At 32.4% G+C, this 10,388-nt stretch overlaps 1 protein-coding gene across 1 annotated transcript; it reads left to right on the top strand.

Annotated features, from left to right (window-relative positions):
• Positions 1-3,473: 3,473 nt before the first annotated feature.
• LOC100797495 (probable xyloglucan glycosyltransferase 5) lies at positions 3,474-7,797 on the top strand. Its single transcript, XM_003544604.5, has 5 exons — positions 3,474-5,052; positions 5,685-5,993; positions 6,086-6,376; positions 6,502-6,615; positions 6,743-7,797. Exons 1-5 carry the CDS (start codon positions 4,333-4,335, stop codon positions 7,388-7,390), a joined length of 2,082 nt encoding a protein of 693 aa, XP_003544652.1. The 5' UTR covers positions 3,474-4,332; the 3' UTR covers positions 7,391-7,797.
• Positions 7,798-10,388: the final 2,591 nt, after the last annotated feature.

The raw sequence follows: 10,388 nt of genomic DNA, 5'->3' as shown, positions 1-10,388 counted from the left end.
GAAACGGAAAAATAAGGCTACAGCCTCATATCTCCCAAAAAGTCCTTAGTTTTCCAGATAAAATGGAAGATATAAAAACCTTCAGAGCTTTTCTAGGTCTGCTTAATTATGCAAGAAATTTCATCAAAGACCTGGGAAAATATACAACCCCTCTTTATAACAAAACATCTTTGACTGGACAAAGAAAATTCAATACTTAAGATATAAAGTTAGTTCAGAAGATTAAAGAAATGGTTCATAACTTGCCATATCTATCTTTACCATTAGATTATGACTATCTAGTTATAGAATGTGATGATTGTGAACAAGGATAGGGAGCCATCCTAAAGAAAAAGAAAAATAAATATGAAAAGATTCATGATGAAGAAATTTGCAGATATGCCTCGGGAAAATACCATACAATACCTCAGGTATACTCAACATCTACAGACTATGAAGTAAATGTTGTAATGAATGCTTTAGAAGGATTCAAACTCTTCTTAATCAATAAAAGCGAAATTATCATAAGAACAGATTGTGAAACAATAGTAGCTTATAGTAGTCAACAAATAAATACTGATAAAAACTCCCACAAAAGATGGCTTTTATTCCAAGAATATGTATATCATAATGGAATAAAGATAAATTTTGAACACATAAAAGGAGTAAAAAATGTTGTTGCTGATATTCTCTCTCGTTTTGCAGGGATACAACAAAATGAAGCCTTGTAAGGTTTCCTACCAAAACATAAAGCAGAAGATGAAGTTCGGTAATCAAGAATTGTCGGTACTTACAAATGAGTTTCACTACCCTGGTAGAGAAGCTGTTAATGACAAATTCAATTGTCTCATTGACAATATTTGGAATATTCCAAAAAATAAAAATAATAATGAGCAGTTTGTTTGTTCAGTAAAAAAGGGCATCATCTGTGCTCTATTCAATTTCTGCATTGCAGATAACCAAGGAGTTCACCTTCTTACAAAAGCCTCTCCTTCTGGAAAAGGTTATACAGCTTTTGTTCTGTTACCAGAACCGCGTAAAGGTGTTTATACCAATTTTAAAGACCTTTGTCTTGCAAAGGAGGGTATTCAAAGCCCAATCTATAAAGGTTTCTATTCAAGGGAAGAAGCAGAAAAAGCCCTTGAATTAAATACCACAGACATTAATAAAATAAAAAGGTCTCTTGAACCAGAAAATCCGACTATAGTCATAAACGCTGGCCAAACCAAGACCAGCCAAAAGACCTATAAAGACACAGTCAGCCCAAATGTCCCAGGCTCAATAAATGACCTAAGCTTAGACAATTTTAAGAAAATACAAAGTTTATTGTTTAAGGTACACAATAACCAAACCCAAATTCCAGGACTCTACATAGGTGTACATGCTTATTTTAACCAAAAATTTGTATGCATCAATAAAACCCCATACTGCCAAGACAAAACCAATTGTCCTTGCAAGATAAAATTCCTCTTTAGAAAAGCCAGACTAGACATGGACCAGTTAAGTCCTTCGGATATGAAAACTTAACAATTTCCGCAAAAAGTCTATTGGACTATGGATGTTTGGAATCAATCTTGATTCCTCCATCTGATAGATTTGAGGGATTTAATCCCTCAATCAATGAGGCCATAAACTTAATCCAAGCATAAATGATGGACTACATTGCCATCAAGATAACGACCTGCCCGAGCAATTTCACTACTCAGAATTATCCTTGCCATGTTATGAAACTCTTACCAGAGGATCATAGAGATTATCCCTGCCTATTCAATGATGAATACGAAAGCTGGGATGTACAAGGCGATACACAATACCAATATAGCCTTATGAGGGCACAAATTCAGGGCTATCAATGTTTCTTCTCAGAAGAGGAAAAACGTGAGTTTGATTTGATAAAAGAAACTCATGACACAAAGCTTTTCCTGCCCTTATACGATGGAAAATTTTTCATTCCCTTCCCGGTGGATCAAAACAACAAACTTGTTCAGTTCTTCTAGAAAGAGAAAAAAGACAAGGAGATTTATGAAGTCAGCGGATGCCATGGATAACAAACTCCTCCTTTCCCTTCTACTGATCTCTCAATGGAAGATTCATCTGACATTTTCTGTTCTGGAAATATCCAAGACGAAGAAGATGTTACGATCACAAAGTCAACCAAGAGTTAAAGACAAATGTATTCTGCCTAAACACAGTTAAAATCCAAGGCAGTAATCTTTACTATTGCATAGATTAGACATTGAGCTTATCTATAATAAATGTATTTGTAAAGGACAGCTCTGTGACAAAGTAAATGAATAGTAATTTTACTGTTCTTAACTGAAGGGGTTTTGTCTTGTTATGTAAACTTTCTCTATATAAAGGGTGTTGAGGTTCAGTTGAAGGGAGACGCTGAACAATATCATACCCAATAGTGAGAGAGAGAGAAAATGAAGAAAGAGAAGCTTGTAATAGTTGTATGTGCAATAATATCAAGTTCTTTTCTGCATCTCTCCCCCTCTTCCCCAAAAATTTTCTCCGATAAACTGTAAGTATGAATCTCACTATGTCTGGCTAATCCTTTTGAAGGCACCCTCAAGGGGCCTTAGCTATCTCTATTTGGAAAATGCGAATATGATTTAGAACCCAGCTGTTGTAAACATTTTTTTTTTACCTTTCTTATCCTCCTTTTTGCTTGTTTTTCGAAAACCTGGGATTGGTAAGCCTGCAAAGGTGTGCCCTTGATAGTTGTTTTTGAAAAACTATGAAAGTCCTTTTTGGTTAGGCTGGTGCTTGGAGGAAAATAAGATCTACATAAGACCCAAAAGTAAGTGTGGGCAGTTCGCGATCTTCAGTACTCAGCTTAATATCCAGAAAACTGATAAGGACGTTATATATAAAAATAATAGAAAAAAAATGGGTTCATCATATTTTATATTTTTCCAAATAAGATAACTTATAATGTCCACTTGGGGATTGCCCTCTATCCATCTAATTTGATCTTTTCCTTCTGCATACCGATTACTCTTAACTGTTATTAGTTTTAGCTTTCAAATATAATATAAATCTAACTAGGAGGCTTTGCCACCTTTGTTGATCTATATTATATTTTTATACTTTCTGCCTACTTTTATTTATTTTCTTTTGCTTTTATTATATTTTTGTACTTTTTGCCTACTTTTATTTACTCATATTTTTGTACTTTCTGCCTACTTTTATTTACTTTTTTTTTGTTTTTATTATATTTTTGTACTTTTTGCCTACTTTTATTTATTTTTATTTACGTGTTTTTTATTACTTTTGCCTACTTTTATTTCTTTTCTATTATCTTTAGGGTTCTCCGTACCTCTTTTGTGAAGGATTAGATTTCTTATTATGGAGAAGACTTTTGAGAAATGTAATACCTATTTCGTATGAATTTTACACTTATATGTGAGTTTTAGTTAAGTTAAGAAATATCCCAAGTGTAATTAAAAAAAAGAAAGAATGGTAGTGCCACTTTTAGTAAAGCTCATCAATTTTACTGAGTATTTTCAATTCATTCTAGGTAGTGGGTATGCCAATGGTCTTTATCTGAATTGAATTAATACCTTAGAAGGAAAAGAATTGTACTCTTCTACTCATTAGGTTCTCAAAACTTTCTTCCTCCATGTGCTTTTCCCCTAATTTGGATTATTACTTTGGCAGTTTTCACATAACATTGTAAAATAAATTTTTGCTTGGTCTTGGATTGAATTCATATTCTACAATGACGAGGTAGATTCGAATTCTGTTATCAATGTCTGTAAGCGCTCAACCTTAAGACATGCTTTTTCGACTATAATAAATCTCTAGAATCCAACCTACTTAAATTTTTTTCAATAAAATAAATAAATAAATTTATGCTTAGGATTCGAAACTCAAAAGGGTAAGGGAATGTGGAATTTGTTAACCGGAAGAAACCCACTTGATGTTATTAGCATCTTACAGCTGCAGACGGATAGATAGAGATACCTTCCCTCATAATGGTGGCTTTCCCATGTTAGGTACCTTTCTTTCTTCTAGAGACCCTGCACACTACAAAAGACCCTTCTCACTCAGTTCACGTTTCTCACTTTTTTTGTGCCTGCAGCAGCATTTACTTAATAAATGCTGAACCTTCAAGAGGGTTCTCCTTCTGGACCAAGTAGGAATTTCTAGCTTTTTTTGCCACAAAATGGTTGGTCTCATTTTTATGGGGGTGTTTCAGATCTGAGTCTTTAGTCATTTTCACAATAATGGGTACTGAAAAAAATGTATAAAGTTAGTGTCTTTAGTCTTTTGTATGTATGTGTATATAAGGCTATATGTGTGCTTGTAGTGAGTGGTTTTTGTGTGGAAGTGTGAATCTGTGTGGAAATGGCTCCAAGCTTTGATTTTTCCAATAGGTGGATGAAGGAGACCCAGAAGGGTACCCCAGTTGTGGTGACAATGGAGAACCCCACTTTCTCGGTTGTGGAGATTAATGGTGCTGATGCTGCATTCAGGCCAGTGGAGAAGACCCGCGGCAAGAATGCTAAGCAAGTCACATGGTTCTTGTTTCTCAAGGCTTACCATGCTATTGGTTGTGTAACTTGGTTTGCCACAGTTTTGTGGTCTTTGATGGGAGCTATAAGGAAGAGGTTGATTGATAGGGAGGGTGTGACCTTGGAGAGTGAGAAAATGGAAAAGGGGAAGGTGCTGTTTACGGTCATCAAGGTGTTCCTTGTGAGTTCTTTGGTGGTTCTGGTGTTTGAGGTGGTGGTTTATTTGCAAGGTTGGCATTTTGGGAATCCCAGTGTGCACATTCCTCGTGCCGCAGATTTGGAAGGCTTGATGCACTTGGTTTATGTTGCGTGGCTGAGGTTTCGTGGCGAGTACATTGCTCCACCAATGCAGGCACTTTCAAAGTTTTGTATTGTTCTGTTTCTTATACAGTCAGTGGACCGTATGGTGCTTTGCTTTGGGTGCTTTTGGATAAAGTACAAGCGGATTAAGCCTAAGATTGATGGGGATGCCCTCAAGGTTGATGATATTGAAGGATCTGCGTGTAGCCATCCAATGGTTCTGGTTCAGATTCCCATGTGTAACGAGAGGGAGGTATGACCTCAGACTTTTGTTTCTTCTTGACCCTTAAATGGTAAATTAAGCTGTTGCTATTATTTAATGTAGCAGCAAATTTCAATATATTACTTTTAGTTAGCTATTTATTTATTGAAGAGACTAGATTACATGATTTTTAGTCCTATGAAAAGAGTGAGATCAGGAAGGACATTAATGGAAATTATTAAAAGAGATCTCATGATGCATAATATCCCTAAGAATTTAATTTAGTTTTTAACTAAGGTTACTGACATCATCATGTAATTCATGTAACAGACCTTGCTTAGTGAGATGAGACTCTTGTTGTTGTATTTATTTACTCTAATAGATTTGGAAAATGTCTTAAGAAGTTATATAACTTGTTATGCACATGTCATCTCGAATTAGAAGCAAAAATGCTTTTTAAGCCTGCACAACTTAGAATAATGAACTCCTTTTTTTCAGTTTCTGTAATACACATCATTACTTAATAATTGACAAGATATTTTTTAGTCGTAATATTGGTGGGTGGTTTGTAGTATTGAGGCATCTGTAAGTATTTGTCACTCTAATAAGCAAAAACTTAGAAGACATGATTTTCACTTGATAGTATTTAAACCTATGGCTTTGCTTGTGTGGATTTTGTGCAGGTGTATGAGCAGTCTATTTCTGCAGTATGCCAAATTGATTGGCCAAGGGACCGTTTACTCATTCAAGTACTTGATGATTCTGATGATGAGAGCATACAGTGGTTAATTAAGACTGAGGTCAGAAAATGGAGCCAAAAGGGAATCAACATAATCTACAGGTATCGCTTAGTCCGGACTGGATATAAAGCAGGGAATCTCAAGTCTGCAATGAGCTGTGACTATGTGAAAGACTATGAGTTTGTTGCAATTTTTGACGCAGATTTCCAACCACATCCTGATTTTCTTAAGCAAACTGTGCCGTATTTCAAGGTTAGAAAGAGAACAAAAAACGTATTTAACAAGTATTCTTGGTAAATCTGTGATTAACATATCTTAATACATATGCTTGTCTTTTATCACAGGACAATCCCGAATTAGGTCTTGTCCAAGCTAGATGGGCTTTTGTGAACAAGGATGAGAACTTGTTGACACGTCTCCAGAACATTAACTTATGCTTCCATTTTGAAGTAGAACAGCAGGTCAATGGGGCATTTCTCAACTTTTTTGGATTTAATGGAACTGCTGGTGTTTGGAGAATCAAGGCCCTGGAAGAGTCCGGTGGCTGGCTTGAGAGGACAACCGTAGAAGATATGGATATTGCCGTCCGAGCTCATCTCAATGGCTGGAAATTTATCTTTGTAAATGATGTAAAGGTAATCATAGACAAGAATTGTTTGTCCATTAATATCTCCATACTTTGCAGTACCTACTATAGTGCTAATGTGACTTTTTGATTCACTGAACTACTTGTGAATTCTTCAAATTTGTAATTTTTCAGGTACTTTGTGAAGTTCCAGAGTCCTATGAAGCTTATAGGAAGCAGCAGCACCGGTGGCACTCGGGTCCAATGCAACTTTTCAGATTGTGTCTTCCAGCAATTTTGAGATCTAAGGTATATCTGATACTCAGCTAAAAGTACTAAATAGAATAATGATAAGTGAAAACAAATTCTGTTAACTTGCAAGTATTACTTAAATATACACAACAAGCTAAAGGACCTCGATTCTCTTCAACTGCAGATATCACCATGGAAGAAAGGGAATTTAATACTGCTATTCTTTCTGTTGAGAAAACTCATTCTTCCCTTTTACTCCTTCACCTTATTTTGCATAATTCTTCCTTTAACTATGTTTGTCCCAGAGGCCGAGCTTCCTCTATGGGTGATCTGCTATATACCTGTATTTATGTCATTCCTCAACATTCTTCCTGCCCCGAAATATTTTCCTTTTCTAGTTCCATACCTTCTTTTTGAAAACACCATGTCTGTCACCAAATTCAATGCCATGATCTCTGGACTCTTCCAATTAGGTAGTTCTTATGAATGGATTGTCACAAAGAAGGCTGGCAGGTCATCAGAGTCTGATTTGGTGGCGGCTGCAGAAAGGGAAGTCAAGTCAATAATGGAACAACAAAAGATCCATAGAGGAGCTTCTGACAGTGTACTTGTTGAGTCTAACCAATGTAAGGAACATAAAGAAACAAATGGAACACCTGTTAAGAAAGCTAACAAAATATATAAGAAAGAGTTGACTTTGGCATTGCTCCTTCTCACAGCTTCTGTCAGGAGTTTGTTGTCTGCACAAGGAGTTCACTTTTACTATCTTCTTTTCCAAGGAGTGACTTTCCTCCTTGTTGGTCTTGATCTGATTGGGCAGCAGATGAGCTAGTTTTGATCCAACACAAGAAAAAGGAGAATAAATGGAAAGAAAATAAGCTTCATTTTCTTGCTGCAAAACAAGCAATGTTGTAAAAGAAAGGGGTTCTCTTTTATTCATATCAATTCTGTTTCACACCATTCATCCCAAATATAAAATATAGGGACCTGGTCATTATATTGAATTCTTGTTTATAGATAAGACTGGAAAATTTTTCATTTTTGTAAGTTGTGTTATATTTACTTTCTTCTTTCTTTCTTTTTTTTTTTTTTTTTTTTTTTTTTTGAGATTTGGGAGTCTATATTCAAGTTTAGTATTTTACAATTCCAAAGGTCTGAGTGAAGTGTAACCAAAACTTGCTTGATGCTTCTTGAACCATAGGTGCCTTCTATTTAGTAAAGGCTACATCTTTCTGTAAATTCATCCTGTTTATCTAATAAAAAATAAATTTTAATTCCCCCTACTCACAAATTGTGAACTGATTTGATTTTTTTTAATTAAAATTTTGTTCTAATTTTTGTAATGTGTATATAAATCCACCCAAATTTAATTGAATTTAAGTATATTTGGTTTAATTTTATCTAAGTTTTAATCATTTAATTGATTTTATCTTAATCAATTATCCAGTTTTTTAGGTTTAAATATATTTTTGTCCCCAAAATGAACATTTTTTATTTTTTTATTTTTGGTTCATGTAAATTAATTTTTCTAATTTTAGTTCCTGCAAGTTGGTGTTTTTTTAATTTTGATTCCTGTAAAATATTTTATTCATTTTTAATTCTTATAAGTGTGTATTTTTTCCAATTTTAGTTCTTGTGAAATTTTACTTTTTTTATTTATAGTTTCATAAGTTCATGCTTATAGAAATTAAAATTAAAAAAATGAAAACTTATATAACTAAAAATGAGTAAAATATCTTATAATGATCGAAATTGAAAAAAATATAAACTTATAAAAATTAAAATTAAAAAAATAAACTTACATAAATCAAAAGTAAAAAAATATTAACTTAAATCAACTAAAAACATATTTACGTTTTTTTAAGTTGCAAATTAGTTTAAGCATTTTTTACCCATCCTATCCGTTCATATTTACGTTTTTTTTAAGTTGCAAATTAGTTTAAGCATTTTACCCATCCTATCCGTTCCTTGTCTATAGAAAGTCACGTCATTAGTGGTAGTATAAGTGTATAACCTATTATAAAATAACATTAATTTGTTTCATTCTTAACAAGCGGTACCAATTAGTTTAACTAAATTAATTGATAATTTTTTTTATCATAATTAGTTATTTAGCTTTAAACAATTGATTGCCTTTTTTAATTTTGTTTATTAATCAAAACAATTTTAATTATTAACATAGAGTAACATAGTTGATAAACAACATAATTGCTTCCGATTGTGATTAAATATTTTATCTCCAGGTTTGTATGCTTGGAAGAACACTTTTAATTATTAACGTAGTGTAAGATAGTTGATGGATTAATCTTTGAGTTTCAGACGAAAAATACCTAGATTAAAAAAGAAGAAACGGTTTTAGTTATTTTCTCATGAACTTGAAATTTGCCTGTTTTACATGCATGAGTCAACGCTCTATAAATCTAAGTGATGTCGGCAGGCAAATAGAAGAGACAAGCTCATGTGGTTTGATACTTTATTTGGCCCCACAAATAGATTCATTGTCTTTTAAACCGATTCCTACTTAGGAAGTTTTACATCCCTGACCCAGTTAAGTAGGAAATGAGGGGTACTTGCTATGCTTGTACGGTGATGATGCCACGTGAGTGATGAGTAGCTAAGGATGGAATTGGCTTACTACTTTTAAAAGGACATTTAAGACATGACATTGAATTATCTCCAAAAGAAAAAAAAAATCCGCCATATATTATAATTCATTCCTCATTTTAAAATTGAAATAATTTTATTTATATCTTTTTCAGAAAATGTATTATATATTAAAAATGTAAAATAATTTTACACAATTATTCATAATAAAATACTAAAAATACTATATATAATAAATTTGTTGATTTTTATAATATCTACTTTAAAAGTTTTACAAACATGAATGACAATATAAAATTATGTTACACCACTAATACATGATCATTAAATTCTTTTTTTCTTCTTGTAAACATGCATTTTCTTATTTTATAAACTTGCTTTATAATTTTTATATTGAATGAAATAATACTGTTTCCTTTAATCAATTATTTAATTAAAGAGATTTTCGGTTTTCTTAACTATTTTAGTTAATTTAGATATATTTAATTAATTTAAGTATAATGAAATACTTATAAATTATTATTAAATGAATATTTCCTAAATTAATTTTTAAGAGTTTTAAAATTAAAAATTTCAAATGCATGTCTTTATATATTTTAATTATATTTAATTTTTTATTATAAGAAAAATAATCTCTCCTTAAATATTTTTAAGTTTATTTTCTTACATTTCATGCATATATACTTCTATCTTATAAATTAGAATAAATTGCTTGGATAGTAATACTCTCATCACAACTAGATACAATATTGGAGAAATGCTAATGACACTCTTTCTAACATTCTATAAGTCACTCAAATTTATTGGAAATCACCAATTTTTGTGAGTCATACTTCTAAATCAAGAAAGAAAAGTGAGACTCACCAAAATTGATGATTTCAATAAATTTCAATTAGTCGAAGAAAAAAAAATTAAAAGAATGACGCTAGCATTTCTCATATATTAAAACTTAAAAGTTTATAATTTAGAGAGTTGAGAGCATCACTCTCCAAGAAGTGTATTCTAATTTATAAGATAGAAGTAGATATTCGCGAAATGTAAGGAAATTTGAAAATATGAAATGTTAGAGAGTGTGGTTAATATTTCTCTTAATATTTTATTTCTTATTTTCTTTTTTATTATTATGTTATAGGTACAAAGTATCCACTAGCTTTGTTAATGACTAATTTTCGTTAGGGAACCTGACTAATCACCTTTAGTGGGTCTCCCTTTTCAACTATGCTTTT

Source organism: Glycine max, chromosome 14, assembly GCF_000004515.6.
Source record: "Glycine max cultivar Williams 82 chromosome 14, Glycine_max_v4.0, whole genome shotgun sequence".
Classification (NCBI taxonomy): Eukaryota; Viridiplantae; Streptophyta; class Magnoliopsida; order Fabales; family Fabaceae; genus Glycine; species Glycine max.
The sequence above is the reverse complement of the archived record's forward strand: the minus strand, read 5'-3'. Positions and strand labels throughout refer to the sequence as shown.

What these genes read in the sequence shown, in the direction of transcription:
- LOC100797495 (XM_003544604.5), top strand. Translation starts at nt 4,333, where the DNA reads ATGGCTCCAAGCTTTGATTTTTCCAATAGGTGGATGAAGGAGACCCAG. An exon ending in CCATGTGTAACGAGAGGGAG is followed by an intron (nt 5,053 to 5,684) that starts GTATGACCTCAG and finishes GATTTTGTGCAG; the next exon opens with GTGTATGAGCAGTCTATTTC. An exon ending in CAGCAATTTTGAGATCTAAG is followed by an intron (nt 6,616 to 6,742) that starts GTATATCTGATA and finishes CTTCAACTGCAG; the next exon opens with ATATCACCATGGAAGAAAGG.